Raw genomic sequence first — 25,913 nt, forward strand, 5'->3', positions numbered from 1 at the left:
ATAAAGGGGGGAAATACCCTTTAATGTCTTAAAAAGTGTCAATGTCCCACCACAGACTAGTCTACGTGTCCCACCAGCGCTGTCCTGTAATCACTGTGTCGTCAATGTGGCTTTTATTTTGAAAGCTGGTACCGGAAAGAGTTTCTGTTAAAATGAGTCCGGCTGAGTCCCTCTCCCCTGTCAGTCCGCCCCGCTGAGCCGCGGTCCAGCTTTGTAACGTTACAGTCCGTTAGCAACAATGAGCGACAAAGGTCTGTCAGACGAGGCAGCTGCATTAGCTTGTAAAGATGGGGACCCAGTTACTAAGGTAAGATGATTGCCGTCCCTGGGAAAGTTGAACTAAACTTCTACCAGTCACTGTCCAACCCAACAGGCCAGCGACTCCCAAACAGGTTAACCAGCTATGTGCATTGTTTCTTTACAAAATGTGCGCTGCTCACCCGCTGACAAGTTATTCGGTAATGCTTTTAACATGTTTGTCAATGCTTACCGCAAGTGTTGTAGCGACGTACACATTCTAAATAACTAGTGTAACTAATGTAGGTTTAATCACGGGGTGTTGTAAGCTAGCTAACGTTAACTTACAGCCGTCACTTCTCGCGTGGTAAGACGCTCCAAACTTTGTGGGAAGGCTGAGACGTCATTTATTAAGGCATGCGTACAACAAGTCCTGTTCGGAAGCCAAGAACTGTCCGTACTCACCTATGGTACTCACAGGGAAGTCGGCATTTAGGCGCGGCCAGAGCAGAATATTCTCGCATGCTGTGGCGAAAAGCTGGTGGGACTTGGACTGGTTAAGGTGGGCAGTGTTGCAAGTATAATGTGCTAGAGCAGTGGTTCTCAACCTTTTGCAAGCTGGGCCCCCCCAAAGCTGGTTCATTGCAGTTGGGCCGCCCCCCCTCCCATTTCTTGGCGAAATGTCTGATAAATCATAGCCTCAAATCATCTTCGATTTGTGCACGATTGCGGTATTTCGTTTTGAGTGCAGTCATTTTTGAGAATCATGCTTCACACAAATATGTCGACACGAAAGGGAGGAGAATCTTCAAGGCGACGTCACAGAGTTGAGGGTATTCCTGCATCAATGCTGCCCAGAATGACGAAAGAGGGCAGGAGGTCAGTGGCGTAACGAGCCAACACCGGGCTCCTATGCAGGATTATCAAGGCGGCCCCCCTACTACAGCACGTGATGACGGCGCAATGTCCATGAGTAGGCATATAAGAGATGAGATGACTGACAACATCAGAGGTCCGTTCCAGGAAGGAGGTTTAACAAACTCTGAGTCTAACCCTGATGTCTGAGTTGATTTACCCTGAGATGGTAACTCTGAGTTTTCGGTTCCAGAACAGCTGATTTGAGTTGGTTCAATCAACTCGGAGTAGGTTCACTCAGGGTTACGCACGTGCACAAAAGGCAGTATGAATGGAGCCATGATTCTACGATTCACCATGGTAACAACCACAAACAAACGTGTCGGCGGAAATACTCATGCGCTATACAGCGAGTTTGAACATGCATTTCGTTAAAAAAACAAGACAGCGGCTGCTGCAACAGAGAGAGAATTGGTGTGGGAGAAAATTGCTGCTCTAGTCAATGCGTACGCATTAACAGTGCATTCATTTCATATTAAATCACAGTTAACTTATAATATTACTGGTGAAAACTGGAATTGTATTACACCTAGAATTTCATTTAGGTGCAATCCTGCGGGCGAAAAAGTAAACTATACTAATCCCATTCTGAGGCTGCAGCACCATGATCATTAACAGAACGATGTATTTCTTTTTAATGGCTACTGTCCAGGAAACACTACAAAAACGTTTAAAAAACATTTCAGAGTGAGTCACACTTTTCTGACGGCTCTACAGTGGCTTTACTATTACAGTGTGATCCGCTACACTGTTGTAAAGAAAACTGCCATTTGCAAAAAACGTAATGCGACACTGCTGGGAATCTGCTGGGATGTTAAAGCCTGTCCACAATGGCTGATGTTAGTGATATGAGGACGGATAAGGTATTTACATATCTAATGGACTGTGATAAAAAATACCACTCAAATCGGTTATGTGGAAATGAAAATACATCTATAGTCGGGACTCAATACCGACATAAACTCTCTGTGAATTAATACAGCTTTTTCATCAACGGGATCGTCGACAAAAGGACAGGACATGTTTGAGAAAAAAAACCGTTTTATAGTCTGCCTAACATAAACCAATACTTTTTTTTTGTTCATGCAGATAACAAAGTGCATTAAAATGCGCCTGATACAGACTGAATGAATGAATGAATGAGGAAATTAGTTTCTCCTCCCTCTCAGAGTTTTTTTTCTCAGTTTCTCTCAGTCTCCTCCCACTGAGAGGGAGGAGACTGAGAGAAACTCGAGGTTTCTTGAAGAAAACCTGCTCCCGACCAGGTCAGGTTCACAGGCTCAGTTACCATAGTAACTGACTCTGAGGTTAACCCAGATAGCAAACAGTCATTGAAACTATGTTAAATCAACATTGCGTTGTCAACATTAAGTCATTGAAACAACATCAAATTCTGATGTTGATTCAACATCATTTTGCACCCTGTTTTAATATTGAAACAATGTTGAAATCCTGTCCATAGATCAACGGAATTTCAATGGTATTTCAATTATCAGGAATATTGAAACAATGTTGAAATTTCAACTGAACTAAGGATCAACGTGATTTCAATGGAATTTCAATCATTATTAAGCCATAGAAAAGTATTGCTAGGCATACGAAAATGTAATGCCCTAAATTAAATAACCTATAATGAATATCTTGCTTTATCTACAGCCAGGAAGGTAAAAAGTGATTGAACATTTGAAAGCTTGTATGCCTATAGCCTAGCCTAAAAACACTGACCACACCACACTGTTTAAGGTAAAAACAAATTCATTTTATTAGCCTCTTATTTCATTATTTGTCCTCTTTAGCATAGTTACAGTTCATGGTCCTCTGAAGTCTGACTGGTTTGTCGTCCAGTCCATCCTGCCCGGTCTGACGCATAGTGCAGCAACTGTTGCACAGCCTGGGCAAAAGTAAATTGGGTGACGCTGGCTGTCCCCATCTGCTGTGTATGAGCATCTAAAACAGAAAATACAAGCACAATGCAAACAAATTAGCCTTTAAGTTAAACAGAACACCCACATATATACACACTTGGAAACAAATTCACTAGGCCTAGTATTTTTCAATGATCGGATATAAGGCAATTTGTCCAGTGTTGTAGTCTAGCCTATCATGTTTTCCCTACATTCAAATCACTTTTCAAAATTGAAGGTTACCTTTTTACTTGCTTCAGTCCCTCCGGCAGGTGATCTCTTTTCTTCTCTCTCCGCCTGGCATTTTCCTCTCTACAAACACATTACAACACAATTAGAGCAACAAATACTGTCACATCCTTGCCAAACATCAGTTCAAAATGGATATTTAGGCTAAGGCTAGCGCTAGCTAACGTTAGCTAGCATTAGCTAACATGACCGAATTCTGAAAGTTGTTCTCAGCAAAACCCAAAAGCTATAATGCAACTACAAATGGAAATTCAGTCATAGCCAATAATTTCCTTGCCAAAACATTTCCAACTTCATCTGTACCATGTTCTAAGACTGTTACTGCTAGCTAACGCTAACGAATGTTAGCTAACGCTAGCTAACGTTAGCTAACGCTAGCTAACATTAGCTGTTTTTAAAAGTTGTCTGATGCAGAATCCAAAAGCATAATGGACACTAACCATCATGTTAACGAGTAACAGTATTTGATTTAGCTAGTACAATTCATTCATATCGAACATTACATATTAAGCAAGCTTACCTGACCGTATTCGCCCCCAAGAGTCCAGAAATGAGATGTGTCCGGTGCAGTAAGTTGGTCTACCACACGATGATCTCCGCGTCAACCAAAAATCAATGACTTTTCAATCATATTTCCCGGTCAACTATATATCAATGCATTTTCAATCATATTTCCCGGTCAACTATATATCAATGCATTTTCAATCATATTTCCCGGTCAACTATATATCAATGCATTTTCAATCATATTTCCCGGTCAACTATAAATCAATGCATTTTCAATCATATTTCCCGGTCAACTATATATCAATGCATTTTCAATCATATTTACCGGTCAACTATATATCAATGCATTTTCAATCATATTTCCCGGTCAACTATATATCAATGCATTTTCAATCATATTTCCCGGTCAACTATATTTCGATGGCTTTTCAACACATTGGCAATATCGCCCGATAAACCAAATATCAATGCTTAATCAATCATAAAGATAACTACAGATCAATGTTGTTCCAATGTTGTTGCCATCAACATTAATAACGTCAGGTTTCATCGATATTGTAATGGTGATTCAACATTTATTTTGCATTGAAATTTCAATATCAACCATAATGATGATTCCGATGGAAAATCAATATTTATTCAATGTTGGGTTGCTGTCTGGGAAGTTACCTCTCTTTCGGAAACAGATAACCCAGAGTTTCCCTCATCTCAGGGTTAACCAACTCAGAGTTTTCACTAAACCTGCTTTCTGGAACGGGCCTCAGGAGTAGCCTACGCGCACCACAACAACAACAACAACAAAAACACTGAATGCGCACCATAACACATGAAAAAACACACAAGGGCAGTCTTTCCAGGATTTCGCAGCCTTTTTTGAGATTGTTGCTGCCCAAAATGCCTGATTTCACAAAAGCTTTTGTAAAAAAATTGCAACTTTTATCGCAATGTCTGTTTGTTGCAATGAAGTTGCAGAAGACAGTGAAAGTTGCAAAAAAAGTTTCAATTTTTTTGTATAGTTCTTTGAAAATAAAAAGGAAACTTGTTTTGGGGAGAATAGTAATTATTTTACTATTAATGAATTACTCTGGGCTGAGTTGTCCTAGGAACCTTACCAAAAAGGTTCAGGATGCTGACAAATGTTGATATAATATGAAAATGACTGGTGGATTTAAGACAAAAAATAATTTATTGAATGTATCAAATATGAACATGTCACTATCAGTGGCTTGTTGATCTTTACATTGTTAGTTAATATCCAATCCTGGCCTGGGACTCACATTCATATGGTTTGATAAAGTACTTATTGGACTTTAACATTATCATTGCACTTATAATAATGAGCGTAGCTGTCCTCAATTTAGGGCATTGTGTCGTCTCATCTGCGTTTTTTCCTGCATCCACCGTGTGTGTGTGTGTGTGTGTGTGTGTGTGTGTGTGTGTGTGTGTGTGTGTGTGTGTGTGTGTGTGCGTGCGCGTCAGTCGCGGGGGAAATGGAGCAGCAGCCCCGCCCGCTGCAGAGAACAGAGAGTATTGAAACAGCAGCTGCTTCAGTGACTATATAATGAAAAATCGTTACAGCGTACAGTGATGTTAAAATGTATACAGGTTGGCAGGACGGTCTGAAATGTTTTGCACGGTCTTTCGCTGTACGTTTTGTTGGTAAATGTGAGATGTTCGAGTCACACACACGATCGTCTTCATAACAGAAACAAGGAAATTAATTTGACCCGTTCTCCCTCCCGCCTGGTCAGTGGCTGTTCTCTCATTGCTGACAGGTGCTCAGACGCTGATTGAAATAGAGAGGAGAAGTCGTGTCGCAGTTCCCTCGACTGATGCGGCCATGCCATTGGTCAAGTTTTTGTGTGAAGGCGTTCACTCTGTCTGCAAGGAGCAAAATCTGAGTTTCTATGAGGATTGGTGTGTGTCTCCTCTCTGCTCTGACTGCAGGCTGGGACTTAGTGATGACGAACTGACCGAAGAGCCGGTTATTAACCCGATTCGTGTCACTGAGCCGGGAGAATCGAGTGCCATACGTCAATGAACCGACTCACTCCTGTTTGGTACCTCATTAGCGCCTCCACTGGAGTGGTGGTAGAATCAATCAGGAAATGGGCTACCTCGAGCAGCACGATTCATTGGACCGAAAGAGTTGTTAAGAGAGTAGAGACCGTGCACCCGGCTACTGCCGAGAGTCGAATGTACTTACAGTCGAATGTAACCGTTAACAACCGCTCGAGTATATAAGCAAACGGTTTGTCTAACTGTTCTCGGCAAGTTTGAGTTATTAACCAAGCCTTGTTTCTGATGCATCTTAGGTGACTGTGTTCGGAAATTCACACATTATTGATTGGGAAGTGCATCACATACAAATAAACATGTTATCTTAGTTATGTTAAGTTAAATGTTAGAGAAGTGAATGTTACAGGCTGTCACGAGCAGACCGGGCGGGCACCCGGCTACTGCCGAGACCGGGAGTAGCCGGATGCCGCAGCCGCAGGCACGTGAACCGTTGACCGAATCTATAGACTCGGTTCGCCAACCAACAACCGTCCGGTTGAACCGACTCGCGTAAAAGAGCCGGTTGTCACATCACTACTGGGACTGCTGCTCGAGGCTACTGCGAGACTGACCGCCTTGGAGGGCTTTTGGACGGGGGAGGGGCTCACGGCAGCACCCGCTGCTCGTTGAGCACAGTAACTGCAGAGTGATACGTGCTTTCGAGTGTCCAAACATCACAAAAGTCTCCAATAACACCAGTAAAAGTCGCTAGATTTGTCGTTAGTCGCCAGGAGGATGATTTGTTTTTTGTGTTATATAGTCCAACCACTTGCATTTCAACATGGGGGAAATTTTCTTTCTGAATTTCTTTTTTTTTTCTCCCATCCTGTAGCCTACTCGCGCCCCCGCGGGCCCCACCGGTTGAGAACCACTGTGCTAGAGCTAACCTGGATCCACAAGTTGAAGATCATATACATATTTTTTTTTCTAACCATAGCTACCTTTTTTTGTCCACACTGCCAGCCATTCAACATCTTTCCAACCGTTCCGCCTGTATTCTTTCACTACTGTAACGTTATGGAGACAGCATATAATAACGTTACGATACATAACGTTACCCAAGAATATAAACAATCAATACATGCTCAGGTACAGCTCGGTATCAATATTTCCCAAATCGGCAGGACACTGGAGAGTCCCTATGTTTTACAGGCTCTTGTTAAAAAACGTAGGTTAATTTGTAGCATTTTATTTAGACATCTGCACTAGCAGGCTGCTGGCTGTCATTCCCTTCCATCAAAGTCCATGCTAAAGACTTTCTAGAATGTGTTTCCATTTGCAGTAAGTGTGAGCTCTGCCAGGTTCAGCAGAATCACAGATCACGTTTGTTAGAATCTGACCTGATGAATGAAAGCGACTATAATACTGGATACATGTCTATTCAAACCTCTCATGCATGCAGCATGATCCACCTTTTAGCTGTTTGTTTGCTTTGAGTTATCCACATAATCAGATTGTCATAATATGGCTCAGTGTTCGAACTATACCGTGGCCTTCGGGGGAGCTCACTTTTTTTCCACGCGGTGGGGGGGGGAGATCGTGCGCTTGCAACTTACAATGACTTACAAAGATACATAACAGCTACAAGTGTATGCACTACAGGATTTACCCTATTATACTTTATCAACAGGAGTAGATCGGTCAAACAGCAAACAGCCAGCCACAAATAGTCTATAAAGAAAGCATCAGGCTGTCTTTGAGATTTCACATGAACAACGGTGAAAGTTACTCAGACTACCGAAGAATACCAGAACTCCTCCGTTCAATTAGACCTTAGCGACGCACCCCAAGCTTCCATTCTTAACAAACAGCCATGTATATATGGGCTCTTCCAGTCTCTCCACTGCTGGCTGTTCCATTTTAACGGGAGAGAGAGGAGCGAGAGGGGTTAGGATCATCTTCAGCCAGAGAGGACATTATTTCTTCATTCTTCATTGCTTCTTCTTGCATTGTCCCCCCCCCCCCCAAATTTCACAAATCACGTTTTCAGGGGAGCCCATGTCTTATTAAGGGGAGCCGAGCTCCCCCGTAGTTCACACCCTGATATCGCTAAATGCACTGCTTCTGTGTCATCCCATCAACTCTTTTGGAGTTTTGAAGCTCTGCCAGAAGTAATGAATTTAGCTATACGGTGACAAAATGGTGACTGGAACATGTGGATCTAGTTCACTGGAGAAACGGATTACGCTGCAGCGCTGTTAGGAAAGTTTCTGTGGATGTGTTGATACTGACAAATTGTATTTGGTTGGAGGAAGGGCATAGGAATGGGGAACAGTTGCTAACCACAGAGGTAATACTTGACTGTAAAACACACAGAGTAGTAGTTTGGTTTTTATACACTGATACAATACAAATATTGGGATCGGAGTAAAACCCAGTTTTATCAAATTTGCCGCACGCGAGCTGCGACTTATGAGATCATTTCTACTTGCATTTGTTTGACAAATATAGACTCACTGTATACAAAGCGTGCGTGTCACCACTTAAAATGCACACTAAACTTCTGAGCCATCCCTGGGCATGAGCGATCCATGCAGGGCTCTGAACGTTGCCTTTAATTTACAAGCAACAATCGTTGGTAAAAATGCGATGCTTTCCCCATTTGCTTATGCGTGGAAGTAGGCTCGCAAATCGTTTTTGTGAAATGGGCTCTAGAGTATAAATTTTAGGACATCATCAGACTTCATCACAGTCATGGCATGTTTTTGCATATAAAATTAGGGATTTAATGTACCTCATCCGTGTAGGCCTGATCTTTTCAGTATGGTAATCTTGACTGATGCGTAGCTCACGCAGATGTGGTGATCATCGATTTAGATGCGGCCGGTTGCACAGAGGAGTAGTTTGGCTGAAATCCCTCCTCACGAGCCAGCCCAGGGTGCAAATTTGGATTTGGAAATCTGCTGGAATTCAGACACAGCCAAACGATGTGCTGTAAAGGCTTCTCTGAGCTGAACACACAAACCTAAGACAGTGCTTCATATTTCACATCTGTAAGTCTTTTTTTATTTGGTCAATTTATTGAACATGTTAAAAAACAAAACAAAAAAAAACTTGTAAGCAATAAAAAAAGATAATCAGACTGCATCCTCAGCTACAAATAAGCAACTCAAATAATATTGTTCATGTTCAAAAGGGCTAGGAAGAAGTTGAAAACTTACTCAATAATAGAAATTCAATTCAGATCTAATGTCCGTGTTCAATCGGCCTTTTTGAACAAATCAAACCTTTTGGACAATACCAAGAACAAAAGAATCTGAACAGATAAACTAAAAACCATTCCACAGTCAAACAGTCCAACAAGAAAGAACCCAACCTGTATCCCTGTATCTTAGTGTTAATCATTTTATGTATATTCAGTGTACTTTATTTTCCTGTGATAGCAGCGTCTGTAGTTTTTTATGCACGTGTACTCAAGGGGAATTAGGAACAGGAAAACCAGCGTGATGAAGCCTTTGTAATAGTTTGTGTACAACTATTTTGTTGTTGTTGTTGGTTTTGTATTGGCTGATGGATGGCCACAGTGTGTTTGTGAGGAACCTGTTGGGTCCGTGGCTAACCAGCTGTGGCTCCTCACAATTCAACCAGCAGTGTGTGTTTACATTTCTTACTGTTCTATCTGCATTTTAAAGAAATTATTATATATATTATCCTCAATGTACCACTTCTGGGATTGCTCCGGTACTGCAGGAAATTCCACTGTATGCATGTCTTTTTGCTGATGTCTGTCCCCTTCCTCTTCCTTTGTGTTGGGGTTCTAACCTCCGGTGGATTTGTGAGGACTATGGTTAACTGCTCCTCAGATCTCTGCAGGGTAAATCCAGACAGCTAGCTAGACTATCTGTCCAATCAGAGTTTTCTGTTGCACGACTAAAACTACTTTTGAACGTCCACATGTTCCACCAAAACAAATTCCTTCCCGAGGCTATTTAGCAGCAGCAACGTGCGGCGCTTAGAGCTGCCCATTATGATTATGATTGGTTTAAAGAAATGCCAATAAACTAGAGCACGTTTTCCTCCCATCAAGGAATGCTGTGTGGACTAAACAGACCTTCCTCCGCAGCGCTGTGGAGGAAGGTCTGGCAAAGCGAGACTAAATAAATTCTAACCCCCCACCCTGTTATCTTTGTGGTTGAGACAGAGATTGTCTGAGTGTTCTGTGTGTATAAAGCTCTGTTACTGTGTTTCTGTCTTGTAGGATTTCATGATGCAGCAGACTATGCTGCGGGTTAAAGACCCAGTTAAATCCTTGGATTTTTACACCAGAATCCTCGGCATGACGTGAGTACTAGTGTGTTAGTGTTCACTTCAATTAATCTTTATTTGCGTGCAAATAAAGACTGACATGCAACAAAATGTTCCCAAAAAGTGACACAATGAATCCTAAACATTTTTAGAGCTGTTTTTGGCTGAGTGTGTGTATGTGGGTTGAGAATCTCTCCCATACGTAAACCAGACTTGGTGACTAAAGTGGCGTTTTCTCTCCAGGCTCCTGCAAAAGTTTGACTTCCCCCCCATGCGTTTCTCTCTCTTCTTCTTGGGCTATGAGGACAAGAAGGAGATTCCTACGGATGTGAAGGAAAGGACAGCCTGGACTTTTTCCAGAAGAGCCACCATTGAGCTGACACAGTAAGGGTCTCCAATATGTGCCTTTCTTTTTTTCCTCTTTTCATTTCCTCTCTTACCTTCTTGCATTCCTCCTGTCCTTCAGTAACTGGGGCTCTGAGGCTGATGAGAGCCAGTCTTATCACAATGGGAACTCAGATCCACGTGGCTTTGGTAAGACCGCTTTCCTGTTTTACACACCGACAGGAAAGACCAGTAGAATTACTTTTGAAAAGGAAAGTGAAATGTATGTATGAACTTAAAATGCAGGAACACCCAATACGTCATCATAATTAAACACCTTATCGTGATCTGTGTTTTTAAATGTTGAGCATTAGCTATCAGTTTTTACAAATATCTTAAGTGCTTTTAACTGTTGTGCACCACATGTTTAAAGGGTGTGTGCTTCTTGTCTGTTACTGTTTGAAGGCTCACTAGAGCAAACTATGTGCAACCGTAGTGTGGATATATAGTGTACATAAGAGTCATTACCTGGGCTTTGACAGGACACATTGGAATCGCAGTTCCTGACGTCTATGCAGCCTGCAAACTGTTTGAAGAGCAAGGAGTAACATTTGTCAAGAAGCCAGATGATGGTAAGATGTCAAAGCTCCTGACACACTTTTTAGTACATTTCTTCACCACTTTTAATCTTTCTTTCTCCACCTCCTTTTTGGCTTACCGTATTCACTCAGAAATGAAATATTGACAATTTTAAAATATTAAAATTTTACAATATTTAAAATTTTACAATATTAAATATGGGTTGAAACCATTTATTTAAGAAAAAACATCCTTGATTCAAATTCTCAGGACAGGGAGTAAGCGCTAAAATATACCACGTAGAGGTGACAAATTGGCTTTCTCACAGGTAATGTTATTGGTATTCTTAATAATAAATCTACTAAGACTGTGTTGATCTCTACACTGTACAGCATCAGTTCCATTCATTTCATCCCAAGAATATTAAAGCAATGCTGATTGTAGATTTCTGTAAACTCTAAACTAACAGATAACTATAAGTATTTATACTTGTGCACCTTCAATGTAAGTGACAAAAGATAAATATGTATTTTCCTAATATACTGTATAGGACGGCTACACCTTACCATACTGACTCATTACATAACAGAAAGCACCTGCTCAGTACCTTCATCTACATTTGAAAAGCTTTTCTCCTCAGTGTACCACCGTGTCATTACTGCACCATGATTAGAACACAAACTTTTTAAAATGTATTTTTCACGTTTATTCATACATTATTAACAACCTCTTTTTTGCCCTTCTCTTATTTTCTTCTCAGGTAAAATGAAAGGCTTGGCCTTCATTCAGGACCCTGATGGTTACTGGATTGAGATCCTGAGTCCTAACAATATGGTCTCCATTACCTCCTAAAAACTATGCAAACATGTCTGACCTGCTGCAGTGCATACAGGCCAGACCTTCTGTGGCTTCACTGGGAGAGCACGTTGTCTGTGTTTAGCCAAGAATTTAGCAACATGTGGTGGAGAGCTGAGGGAGAATGGAGTGGGAGCACTTGTACGATGGCAAGCAGTGTGCCCTGGCATGGGCTGGACTTATATTGGACAGTAGTTGAGCAAATAGATTAGAGGTATTTCTAGCTGTAGCATTTGCCCACCATCATCACTTTGTATGTGTCTTCAAAAGGTAATGCTGAAATAAAGCGGTATTACTGTGTAAAACAAAATGAATTTGTGATTTCTTGTAGTTTTAAGAGACAAAGTAACTGTATTTTTGGCCAAAGGTTTACAGTTATGATTTATAGCAAGCAATAAAAAGCTGACCTGGTTTTTTGTTGCAGTTTAGTCATAAAGAGAAAATGTGATTTACAGTTTTTAAGTCAAATCTGAGACGATGACAAATTAAATTAATTGTTTGAAAAAAGACATTTAAATTCACGTTTCCACTATTGGGGAAAGCGGGAGGAAAAGGGGCTTAATAGGGGCGGCCAAAAAAAAATTTGTTGGGGGGGGGGGCGGGGGGGTTTGGGGGTTTTTTGGTGTTGCCTTCTCAACTATCTTTCCAGTTCAAGAGTTGACCAGTGAGCCAGTTATCTGCAAGTTTCTTTTTTTCTTCTAACATCTTTATATATGTCTGTAATCATCAAAGTACTTATACTGTATGTAAAGAGCTAACATGTTTTTATTGCAAATTGAAATCAAGCCATTTCAAAAAGCACTGGGGCTTAGTTGGTTAAAGCACTTGTCTAGTAAACAGGAGGTCCTTGCTTCCAACCCCAGTGGTGACTGCTTCATAAATCTCTGTTGCATTTTTTAATAACAGGAACATAAACATAATTTTAACTTCAGGTCCAGTTTTTGCAACTATTTGCAAAACGCAGCTAAAATGTTACTAACCGTGGAAGTGTGAACTGCAGTCACAAATCAAAATTTTGAATTATTTCAACCAATTAATTCAAGCACATCTCAGCATGTCAGTCTGGGGTACTTCTTGCAAAATAATATGCAAATCTACAGGTAGGAAATATGTAAAAGGCAAGTCAAATGAGATGCTTATGTTTGTCTGTTTGAGGAGAACTGAGATCATTAAAATCTGTCCTGGTCTCGCTCTGCTTCACACCACTTAAGACATTTGACTACCGAGGATAAACAAGTTTTTAAAGATTTCGGTTGTGTGTTTGGTGGATGCACAGGTGAATGACTCCGATCTTTTGGGCAAGGCGTTTCTACACCCTGCTCCGATTGGTCAGTTTAAGTGGGAAACCGGTGCATCAGAGCTCTGATATATGTGGGGGGGAGGAACCACATAGCCCTGTATCAGCTCTGTCTCTTCTCTTTTCAACTAATTTCCACCTCGCTGAGCTCCCTTTGTTGGTGCCGTCATTTATGGTGAGTGTTAACATAGAAACAGGCTTGGTTGTTGCGGTTTACCTTATGAGATTTTCATTTTTGCTTGTGTGAATAAAGGATAAAAAAACTAAGTTTATGAATAAATGTAGTGAGAGAGAGAGTTCATCCTAGCAGTTAGACTTTCTAGGTCCAATGTTAAAATGCATGAATGTCTTAAATGGTTGAGTCTTTAGCCAATGTGCTTACTTTGTTGCACTCTGTTATTCAAACTCCGACACCATCATTTATTTTTGATAACAACTTAGAGTTCAGATATCCATACTTATTTAACAAGAGGAGCCAGTAGGGGGCAGATGATTGTGCCTTTACCGGAAAACAACTTTCATTTACAGAGCAAGTTCTTTGTGGAATAATATTCTAAGTAACATTCGTTTTATCACAGGAAAGGTACATTTTAAAAAGAAAGTCAAATCTTACCTTCACTCAAATTATTTATCATGTTTAAAAAAAAAAAAATCTTATTTCTGTGGTTTTAAATATTTGATTTTCTTCTTTGTCTATGTGAGCTACCTTAATGTTAGCCATGTAATATACTGTAATGTATAACTTTGTCTTCAAGATATTTCTCTATTTGCTTGGTTTGTTATTGTTTTTATTTAATTTTAATTTTTAATGTTTTTTTGTTATTTAGTTCTGTAAGCAGATATTGTTGTATTTCGTTTATTTTTTTTCTTTTCTGTATATGTCATGAAATGTTTTAATATTGTCTGATTAAATGTTGTTTTGGACCCCAGGAAGACCAGGGGCCTGTTGCACAAAACCAGGATAAGGGATTAAGCCGGGATATTCAGGTTATCCTGGATGAATTTAGCTTTGACTTGGTTGCACAAAAGCAGGTTGAATTAAACCCAGCCAAGTAACCATGGCGATTTATTCTTTGCAGCTAGCCTGGTCCAGAGCAGGCTAACAGGCAGGCTAAGATTAATCCTCGAGTCTGATGTGTTAAATCAGCTGCTGCTCTGATCCGAAATAAACGTGTTTAACAGTTATTCCGTTGTCTTCTGAATGTGTTCTGCTTCATTTTATTAACATGCATTACTTAGGGCATGAAGTTAACTTTTTTGACCACCAGTCACTTTGGCAGGTGGATTTTTAAATCCACCTGCCAAAGTGACTTTATACCAGCCACTTTTTTTTTTGCCTCATAAAAGGTGAAAAACAGGACTTGCTGTGTCTCTATGATCCTATCCTGTCCTATTCATGGTAGCCTACTCATGGACATTGCGCCGTCATCACGTGCTGTAGTAAGGGGGCCAGCCTTGATAATACTGCATAGGGGTCCGGTGTTGGCTCGTTACACCACTGCATATAAGAGATGAGATGACAACAAAAAAACACTGGTGAATGTGGACCATAACACGAGTTGTTGCAAAGAAGTTGCAACTTTTTTTGTATAGTTCTTAAAAATAAATAAAAGGAAACTTGTTTTGGGGAGAATAATAATTACTAGTACTATTAATGAATTACTCTGGGCTGAGATTTTCTAGGAACCTTACCAAAAAGGCTCAGGATGATGATGTTGGTATAATATGAAAACGGCTGGTGGATTTAAGACCCAAAATAATAATTTATTGAATGAATCAAATACTATCAGTGGCTTGTTGTTCTTTACATTGTTAGTTAATTTCCTATCCTGGGCTGGGACACACATTCATACAGTTTCATATTGGACTTTAACTTATCATTGCACTTACAATAAAGTAGCTGTCCTCAATTTAGGTCATCCTGTAGGTCTCATCTGCGTTTTTTCCTGCATCCACTGTGTGTGTGTGTGTGTGTGTGTGTGTGTGTGTGTGTGTGTGTGTGTGTGTGTGTGTGTGTGTGTGTGTGTGTGTGTGCGCGCGCGTGTGCGCACGCGCGTCAGTCGCGGGGGAAACTGAGCAACAGGCCCGCCCGCTGCAGACAGCTGACAAGATGAAACAGCAGCAACGTTCAGAGACTTAAGAGTGAAAAATCGTCTGAACCGTCGGTCTGAAATGTTTTGCACGGTCTTTCGCTGTACGTTTTGTTGGTAATGTGAGATGTTCGAGTCACACACACGATCGTCTTCATAACAGAAACAAGGAAATTAATTTGACCGGGGGCCTGTTTCACAAAACCAAGATAAGGGATTAAGCTGGGATTTCCCAGTTATCCTGGATGAAATTAGCCTTGATTCGGTTTCACGAAAGCGGAGGCACATAAATCACCATGGAGATTTATTCTGTGCAGCTAGCCTGCTCCTGACCAGGCTAACAGCCAGGATTTATTTAATCCTGGAGCCTTTTCTGATCACCCAGCAGTGGTTTTACCCTATTGTTATTATCAGCCTGGATTAAAATACAACAGGTGCATATTGCTGTTCATTTAACTACTAATATTATTTAAAGTTGTGACCATTATTTTTTTATTTATAATTATTCATGTGACAGTCATTGTTACTGTTATATTGCTGTATGAAGACTGCTGTTCATATTGTTGTTAGAAGTTTGATGAATATATTATGGCAGTTGTTGAGATAATTAGAAAAGGCTGATAACATTTCAAATGTGTTTTAAATGAAGTCTGTAACTAAGGGCAATACATACAATGCTGTACATTTCTATAGTTGACCAATGCCCTTGAATTATTTTAGTTGATTCATTTTTTTTTTTATTAAGGATCATGTTTGTTCCTCTTCCATGTACATTGTATTTGGCATTCTTAGCACACAATTTGTGTTGTCCAGTAAACTGGGAATATAATTTGGGAGGATTGTACAATTTTAACAACATATACTAATTGTACAATCCTCCCAAATGATAGTCTTAGTTCACTGGACCAGTAACTATCTAGTGATGTATGCTACTGTACATTCATGTAACAACAGGGAGAGGACACCTCAATGGTTTTTGACCTTATATATTGCTGGGGGGAAATAACTGATGAATATACTCTGTTCCATTAATGTTTACAGTGTGCATGGAATTTATCACTTAATTATCTTCATAGTTTCTAGATTTTAGAGTCCAATTTCTTCAGTGTCTTTATTTTCTATGTCCATATATACAGGGAGCAAGGCATATCATATGTAGAGAAGGAAACTCGGCCTCTATAAAAAAAAAAAAAAAATGAAATGCGAAAAAAAGTGTGGCAGATAATAGCGGAAAGACTGAATGATAGTCTAAAAATATACATTTATGAAATACTGCTCTTAACTGAAAGCATTCAATGAGTCACTGTCATTTGCAAAAACGAACAGTTAACTTTGCATTAAAAGCGAGCAGTGGAAGTTAATATGACTTAGGAAATTTATATTGTAGCCCGTGAGAGAGAGGGAGAGGAACAGAGTGAAAGAGATATTTACGCATCATATTCTAGCGTTGAAGAAAATTGATCTTCATTGTAAATTTCCTGAGTAAAATTATCTTCTGCTTACTTTTAAGGCAAAGAGTACAACTGTTAATTTGCGCAAATGATTAGTAGCCTAGTCCTTGAATGGAATGATTATGATGGTTTCAGTTCAGAGCAGTGGTCAGTTAATGTATATATTTAGGCTACAATTACGCATTCAGTCGGTCCGTGATCGTCTGCCTCGCTTTCTCTCGCTGTTTCATTACAGCGGCCATGTTTCTTTTCTTTTTATACAAATAATGTGTTTCACGTCATCATACTTCCACAAGAAGCTGCTGCTCACTCTGTATAAAGTATGTACAATGCGTATTCTCCATTGTGGCATCAGTAAATCTGTGATCGACCTTGCGGTCTTTTGAGGAAAGCCGTGGACGCGCATCTATCTGAATGACTTCAGCCTGACTCGATCTAGTCTCTCCTCCTCAGCCTGACTTGTCCTTCGTGAAACGCACCAAGCCAGGCTGCACAGGTTAGACTAGGTCAAGCCTCGCTTTATCACTTATCCTGGATTTATATATTCTGCTTTTGTGAAACAGGCCCCCGTTCTCCCTCCCGCTTGGTCAGTGGCTGCGCGATAGGGAGCCCCGGCTGTCAATCAATGTCTTCCAGTGATGCGTGCCACTGATTGGACCAGGCCCGTAAGCAACCGTGTACCCTGCTTACCGATAGTTACTCATCTGAATCACTCAATTCTCATTGGCTACCCGCCAAAGTGCAGGTAGATTGACAGTGTTACCCGCCAATTGCAAAATTCACCCGCATTTGGCGGGTGGGCGGGTGTTAGTTTCATGCCCTGCTTGTCACAATTGCTGTCACGAGTTTGATTTAAATCCTACTACTGCAGTTGTTGAGATGGTAATGGTAAAAAGTGGGACGATACGGAGGAAATGGGCTTTTCCTCCGCTGCTGTCCCCGTGAAATGTGCCCCCGCCCGTGCAGCGGGGGGAGGCAGGGGGATCCTCCCACACCGTGCAGCGGACTCAAAAAGCGCACTTTTAGCGTCAATAACGACGACACTGGCGCCTGATCAAACGTCCTTTTTTACCAAATGGGAGTGAGAATGTGTTGGAACGCCACAAAGCTTCTTAATCATTTTATTTTGGGGCTGTCACTTGTCATCTTGGGAGTGAGAAAAAAAAAACATGAATAATAACATTGTTTTACAGATATGCTTACAGTGTGTATTGAAGTCACTTCTTTTTCAAGTTTTTGTCCAGTCATGCTTGTTTTGTATGAACATTAATTGTAGAAAGATATTTAGAATTAGACATAGCTTATGGAGATTTGTGCATATGGTTGTAAAACATATTCTCGCATTATGAATAAGCTTTGAAATTAAGCCTAGTCCTTATAAATTTCCCAGGAACAAGAATTCCCTCTGCTCACTTTTAAGGCGATAGACTAAATAATAATACATTTTATTTATATAGTGCTTTACAGGCTACTCAAAGACACTTTACACTCAAACCAGCACATTTAGCACATAAAAACAGATCCAACACATAAAACAAGCATATTAAAGCAATTAAAACGTGGAGTGACTAAGTAGATTTTTTTTAACTCCATACGTATTCAGTCGGGTCGTCGGCCATATATGTTTCACTTTCTCGTAAATTTCCATTAGAAGCTGCTGCTCAGCGGGTGAAACATGTTCTGCACACGTCTTCTCCATTTCTGCATCAGTAAATCTGTGATCGATACCGTGGTCTATTTAAGAAAGCCGTGAACGATCACTTATCCCAGCTATCTCCTCCTGGCTGACATAGCTTCACCGTCTGATCCTGGCTCGGCAAACGTGCACCAGATTAAGCCGCGATGAGTGGATCACACTAAGTCAAGCTGCGCTTTTTCACTTATCCTGGATTTCTTTATTCTACTTTTGTGCAACAGGCCCCAGCTGGTCTTCTAGGCGTCAGCTAATGGGGATCCTTTATAATAAATCCAAATACAAATCCTCAGCTATTGCTTACCCTAAGATAGTGACCTACTGACTTTGTTTGGCTTGACACCTGATCCTGCTGCTCTGTCATAGTACTGTTCTCATGTTATATTAATGGAATTCCACCACCTCAATTATGAATTGCAATATGTTATTTCCATGGCCTAGGAAAGTTCAACCTCCGCAGTTTTGGGAACAGAGCATTCTCTAGGGCAGCTCCCAGGCTCTGGAACTCCCTCGCCCAAGAGGGACCTTGGGTCCCTCACCATATTCATCTCGACCCATCTCTTCACCTCTGCCTATCCCTAGCCCCACAACCCCCTCCCTTGTGCCTGAATCTTGTTTTGTTTGTTTGTCTTTATTATCTATATCTACCCTGTAAAGAGACTTTGAGTTCGTGAAAAGCTCTATATAAATTCAGTGTATTATTATTTGTGAACATGAGCTACTCTCTCTCTCAAAGCCAGAAACCAGAGTAAACCCAGTAAGGGCATCAAGACCTATTAAGTCCCTTTGGGATCAGATAGATAGATAGATAGATACTTACTTTATTTATGCTGAGGGCAATGTTATCTGTGGGATCTGGGGATTGGCTAATAAGGACTGATGATTGACACCTGGATGAACTGATTGCTCACGTGTCCAGAAATAGGAGTGCCTGGGCAGTCCCTCTTCCTCTCTCCCTCCTCAAGGCTGCTTGGTTTGTTTGGACTTTGGGTTGAGTTACTTTTGCATTGTAGCATTGCTACTCCTACACACATCCATCCACTACACACATTACTGATAAACCGATAGCACGTTTACCTTTGCTTATTTAAATAAATTTGATTTAATAGAGCAAACGTGTTCTCCACATTTTGTCATGAGCCAGGTCATGACACTTGTGATGTCATCATGTAAGGTGACAGTGAAATTAAGACTCTTCCAGGCATCCAAGACTCAACGGCCAAATGAGCTTCATTTTATTGTAGTGTTCTCCGTTCTGAAACAGAACATGTACCCATATACTTAGAACATTCCCCTGCAGCTCTCAGTGCCATTTATAACATTTTCCCCAATTCATTGTCTATTTAGCACTTCCAGACTATACATCAGAAATTTGAGTTCTAGCGCTCTAGTTTTTGGATTTGGGAGAGAGTTGTTCGCGTTTACTAATATTTTTGGACTATGAATAGCATCTATGAATAGCATGTATGCATTTTAAAATGCCCTTTTAAATTCTAGTGAAATTTTCCTTACCTTTAATGTGGTTTTGATTGATTGTGGCGAATATCTCTCTCAGTGGATCTATATGAATGAATGAATGGATGGATGGATGATGAATACATTGTGTTTTGTAATTAAGGTAGCAGCAGCACTTGTTATTATTACTGCATTGTGTTATAACATTTTTCTCTACTTTGAAGCCTTTCTGAAGACAACATGGAGAGAAACATCCCCAGGCTTCTCCTCATCCACCTCATCTTTGTCATCCTCTCCACTCCTCCGTGTGCAGCCACTACAGGCCTGAGCATCTTAAAGGTTGTCCCCATCTCCAATCCGTATAGCTGGGCTGTTGCTCAGAACTACTGCAGATGGCACCATAGTGACTTGATCACCATCAAAACCCAACAGGAGGCTGACAAGCTTGCCCCGTATGAAGGCTGGATTGGTCTGTATAGCGATACATCGTCACCGGAGTGGAAATGGTCCAGAGGAGATGAGAGAGCCACATTCTTCAACTGGGATTCAAGTGAGAAGCAAAATGAGTATACTTAGTCAAGTTCTCATGTCCAGTTTTAGAGTACAATTGCTACTTTTAATGTATTCCACAATTTAAGAGTTTAAAATGTGATTAAATGACACGGCCTGTACAAAATACTGGATGTATAGCTTCTGGGTCTGAAAAGTGCCTTGAACCTGCATTCTGTCTCATTTTTTAGCAACGACTCCACTGGTTGCAAAACGATATCCCATAATTATGTAGAAGTCTGAGAAAATGACTTCTCACTTGATTTATTTCCTCAGTAAACATTTTCACAATGAGTTTATGATCTCAATCACTAGTTTCAATTCTTCAATACAGCATGATGTTCATTTATTTTAAAATAGATAAAAACAAATAGAGAAATAGATAGATAAAGCAAGGGATGCTTTAGGGCGTGGCTACATGCTGACCTGTCAATCATAGAGGCGTAGCAATCCGTAGCCGTGCACTAGTTTTGGGTTGTTGTCTAACGTCGTAAACTTTGACTTTTTCACTTCCTCAAAGTTATTTTGAAAATTTTGGTCTATGTATACTGAAAAGGATGAAATAACACTATTGACCTTTGCTAAATCCGCTCTTAACGCAATGAAAATTGAATGTAGGACTAGCCATGCTTGCTGCATAGGAATGGAAGGGTCGGTTTGTTGATTGAACTATTTTATGGATTGAAATTTGAAACAGACATTTATGTTCCCCAGAGGAAGAATGCCTCTGACAAATAACTAAAGCATCGCCATAAAATATGGTACAGATATCCATGGTAACATGAGTTTGCTGATCCCCTGACTCTTCTTATTGTGCTTCCAGCAGGTCAAAGTTTTCACTTATCTATTTAAATATCATAACATTTATCAGATAAATTAGCACAATATTTTGTACAGGCATCCATGGATCCCAGTGGATAGATCCTTATGATTTTGGTGATCCCCTGGCTTTTCCTCTAGCTCCATTATGAGGTTGTGAGTGAATTATCTCAATAACTAAATGGATTGACATTCATGTTTCCTACTGGATGAATTGTAATAACTTTGGTACTCCCTTAATTAACACGTCATCAAGGCAAATCAGCAGGTCAACATTTGTTTTTATAGTATATCATAGTATATAGTAAGCTATTCTATGGATTCTAACAGTTGGTTTATGACCGAATACCTGTAAAACTAAAAACATTCCCATCAGCCTCAGCTGCACTTTGGTTTAGAGCTAATTAACAAATGCCAACACATGTAAAGGTGCTGGAGGTAGGACTGGGAAGATCCAGGCCTTATGCTATGTTTACACGTGGCCGGCTATTTTCATAAACGGACATTTCAACCTCTCCGTTTTCAAAAATAACATGATGCACAGCTGTCAGTTTTCAGAAAAGTGTTTGTTTACACGTACCCGTGTATATATGCCGTCAATGCCGTCAAGAGCACGCCAAACCTGTAGGTGGGGGTGGAACGAGAAGCTCAAGCCCACGTTAGCCAATCAGAATCCCGAAAATAGCAACAACAGCAACAAATCACTTCCTCTTTCTCTCTCTCGGCTGCCTAAACCTCCGTTTGTCTCAGTTTACATGCAAACGTGCAAACGAAGATTTTTGCAAATCTCACTCCAGGCTGTAGGTGGAGCCAGAGGAGTCAGTTTCTTTTTTTAAATGCCCTGCTTCATGTAGTTCTACTGGAACATAGGGTCAGTTTCAGCTAATATGACAGAAAGTTAGTTTTATAAGTCTTACCTACTGCACCTATAACTAAGATGGTGAACATTATTTCTGGTAAACATCAACATTTTGATTGTATAAGCATGCCTATGTTCATATTCAACACAAGCACCACTGTTGCTAGGTAGCCTAATGAAGCCACTAGCACCAATGTAGCCTCTTGTTAATGCAGATCTCATTCCATAGTTAGCCCAGGAGAATGCTGCACTACATCAGGTCAAATGTTTTAATAAGAATATATTTGAACATGCAGCAAAGTTTTATAAGGATGATATATCCCATTATTGTGAAATTTCACAAAATTATACAATTACTCAACTGCTATAACTTAAGCTAATTGAACATTCTACATCAGCAAACCAGAAATAGCTAGGAGGGGTCAGAGGTCACGGCTCTCAAAGCAAGGTAATACTGTACATATTTCTGTAAGATGAGTAGTGAAAAGAATTTTGGGGGGGTATGACTTAAATTATTCTTAGCGGTTAACAGAATACTGTCATGTCCATGTAACAGTTATTTCAGTCTCTCTTTCCTTGTTCCTGTAGATGAACCAGACCATAACCAGCACTGTGTTTTGATGCACAACTCAGCTCCAAAATGGAAAAGTGAAGATTGCTCTAGCAGTCAGCCCTTCTTGTGTGATGAAGGCCTGATTCTGGTCCAGGAGAATAAGACATGGGAAGAAGCCTTGGTGCACTGCACACAGCTGGAGGCTGCGGGCAGCACCACATGCCCGTACCAGCTTGCCATCCTGTCAGAACCAAACGACAATCTGATGGACACAGAGACAATAAGATTGAATGCAACCACTTCTGAGGTTTGATGTTTTTCTGCAGAGTTTGTGTGTATTTGTGGTCAGGTTATGTCATGTTAAAGGAGTTTGACATTTTGAGAAATACGCTAAATTGCTTTCCTGCCGAGAGCATTGGTTAGCTTAGCTTAGCAGAAAGACTGGAAAAAGCTAGCCTAGCTCTGTCCAAAGGAAACAAAATAAAAATAACTGATAAAGGCTTCTAAACCAAAAACCGGTTACATATACCTCATCATTGAATGCTTTGGCCACATTTCTTATGAATATCCAACATTGTAACATTATATATATATATGACATAAAATAAGGAAAAGCATAATAGGTCTCCTTTAAAATGTAAAATGTGTTGTGTGGTTTACTGGTGGTGGGGAGTCAGCAGCATTGACATTAACAAAGTGTTGTTTCCTGAAGGTGTGGGTTGGACTGCGTTTCCTGGCTGGTGATTGGCTGTGGATGAGCCCAAACACGAGCTCCGACCTTCCTCAATGTCCTGCAGAGCAGCAGCACTGCGGCGCCCTGGTTCCCGGTAACACCGAGTGGAAGATCATGAGCTGTAGTGAGAAAAGAAACTTCCTCTGCAGCAGAAGACCCACCAAATAACTGTATGTTTTTCCTCGATAAACGTTTGTGTTCTCTTAAAAGGATGTAAGAAATGATTTAATGTGGATTAAAGTGCTTTGAGTTAGATCCTTTATAAAGGGCAAGAACATGATGGAGATTTAAACGACTCAGGTCAAACTCATCAGACTGTCTATTTACCTTGGAACGCTCATGGGTAATCTTAGAAGGCATGGACAAATAACCTTTGTTGTTTAGGGATGAGGAACATCCTTTTAACCCTTGTGTTGTCCTTCTGGCTCAAAATTGAAAATTAACACTTATTTTGCCGCTTTTTTAAACGTTTTTGTCTCTTCAACATTTTTTTTTTTCTCAACATTTTTGTAGCATTTTTCAACGTTTTCTGCGCTTTTTCCCCACTACCACCAGTATACACTTACAACAATTTATTACCACTAGTTTTACACTCATTTTTGGAAATTATGGTCAATAAACCTCTTGTAGCCTATATGAAATTATATCTAATTTTTGAGTCAAAAAACAAAAAGTATGAATTATTTTGACTAATATTTAAGATCAGAGGATGTTAATGGATAATCACAGACTGTCAAAGTTAAGCCAGAATAATGCTATCAAATTAAATAAAACACCCAAAATTAAATAAAAGTAGTGAATTTATCCCTAAATTTGACTTGTGTAGAGCATTTCATGGAACCTTCTGTGTTGCTGTTGGGCGATTTGCTATATATATATATATAAATTTATATAAATATAGAAGTCAGCCCTTCTATATAAGCTATATAAATATAGCAGTCAGTCCTTCTATATATATATAATATAAATATGTATATATAAACTTTGAAAAGACAACAGGAGGGTTAAAAGCTTATTGTAGGCCTAAAATGACATTATCACTTGTTAGAAAACCATGCCTACGACCCAGCACTGATTTCTTTGTACTTGAGCTTGGGCCAAGCTCGAATAACAACTCAAGCTCAAATTGACTGCTACATTGTTGTCTCTCAGAAATACGTTGGCCTTTGAGTTAAACTTTCCTCCCTAAATTCTCTTGAGAGAATGCAAACATTGCGCGAGAGATCTTTAGAAACATTGCAGATGTAATCAAACCTTTACATTTATCATAAACAATTCATCATAATCATTTTTAGTTGTCAAATTAAAAAAAATATGTCAATCAATTTGGGACTGATATCAGGTCAGTCTACTTGAGAATGTCTCTCCAATGTCAAATAGCTCCCTGTATGATTTTGTTTGCCACTAGAGGGTACTCTTTTTTTTTTAACATGTTTTTATTTGAGAAAATGAGTATTGGACACAGATATTCAACATACATACTTTTTCTTATTTTCTCCCCCACCCATCCCCAACAAGCTGCCGGTGCAAAAAAAAAAAAAAAAAATAATAAAACAAAATATATATAAAAAAAATAAACATACATACATACACAACGAAATAATAAATATGAGAGAAAGTGGATATTCAAGACAGTACAAGTGGGCTACATGCCTTCTGTGACTATCACTACACAGGTTTTCTGAGGTCCCTGAGTCTCCAAGGAGGCACACGCACAAAACTAGAGGGTACTCTTAACAAGTTTAAGGGAGCATTCAGTTACCTACTATGTTGCAGATATCTGCAATAGTGTTATTTGTTTGTCAGAATTATAGCATACAATACCAAAATTATAATTGGATTCTTTATTTTTATGAATACGCCTGTTATCATTATGTGTATGTATTATTTGTCAGACATGTCACAGTGAATAGTGTCAGCCCTACAGTCCCTTCAGTCCCTACATTTCCTTTTCATGTATGTAGTATATTAAATCCACTGGTGTCAAAGTAGTATTCTGGATTTTGGAATTTGACTTAAACTGCACCATGCTGTACATTTACTGTAAGTATGAAAACACTCAAAATGTACTTCTAAATTGGAATGCTATATCAGATGTCACCTTAAACCTGTGTAGCACACGAGTTAAAGCATCATCTCATGTGAGAGGCTTCACCAGTTCTGCAATCAGATACTTACAATAGAGTCCAGATATCCCAAAGTGGTTTTATAACCATTCACACCTTAGTACAAGTGATGTAGAAGACTTTCACAGTGACCTTAGTGACCTCATCATCATCATCTCTCATGTGATAGCAAGAGGAGCACAATCAACAGAGATTTCAATGTATTGGATTGTCCTCCAGTCTGTTAAACTGATGAATCCTTGTAATGGACATCGCTGAATATCACCTGTTTATTGTAATCAGAGGCTGACCCATGCTGGGATACTATCAAAGGTATCCAACAAAATGACTCACAGGACAAGTCACACACCCAGAGCTGGTGTATGGGGGGAAGTGAGGGTAGTGGTCAGGAGCAGATTTCACCTTGATTATTACA

At 40.0% G+C, this 25,913-nt stretch overlaps 2 protein-coding genes across 2 annotated transcripts; both read left to right on the forward strand.

The window, feature by feature from the left end:
• The first annotated feature begins 142 nt into the window (after positions 1-142).
• glo1 (glyoxalase 1) lies at positions 143-12,183 on the forward strand. The gene is made up of 6 exons (XM_039793907.1): positions 143-307; positions 10,069-10,151; positions 10,359-10,499; positions 10,582-10,649; positions 10,982-11,071; positions 11,779-12,183. The coding sequence occupies exons 1-6, from the start codon at positions 239-241 to the stop codon at positions 11,868-11,870; spliced, it is 543 nt and encodes a 180-aa protein (XP_039649841.1). The 5' UTR covers positions 143-238; the 3' UTR covers positions 11,871-12,183.
• A 6,427-nt stretch (positions 12,184-18,610) lies between these two features.
• LOC120555232 (secretory phospholipase A2 receptor-like) lies at positions 18,611-23,627 on the forward strand. The gene is made up of 4 exons (XM_039793914.1): positions 18,611-19,868; positions 20,084-20,409; positions 22,675-22,946; positions 23,352-23,627. The coding sequence occupies exons 1-4, from the start codon at positions 19,858-19,860 to the stop codon at positions 23,538-23,540; spliced, it is 798 nt and encodes a 265-aa protein (XP_039649848.1). The 5' UTR covers positions 18,611-19,857; the 3' UTR covers positions 23,541-23,627.
• The last annotated feature ends 2,286 nt before the right edge of the window (positions 23,628-25,913 follow it).

Source organism: Perca fluviatilis, chromosome 3, assembly GCF_010015445.1.
Source record: "Perca fluviatilis chromosome 3, GENO_Pfluv_1.0, whole genome shotgun sequence".
NCBI lineage: Eukaryota > Metazoa > Chordata > Actinopteri > Perciformes > Percidae > Perca > Perca fluviatilis.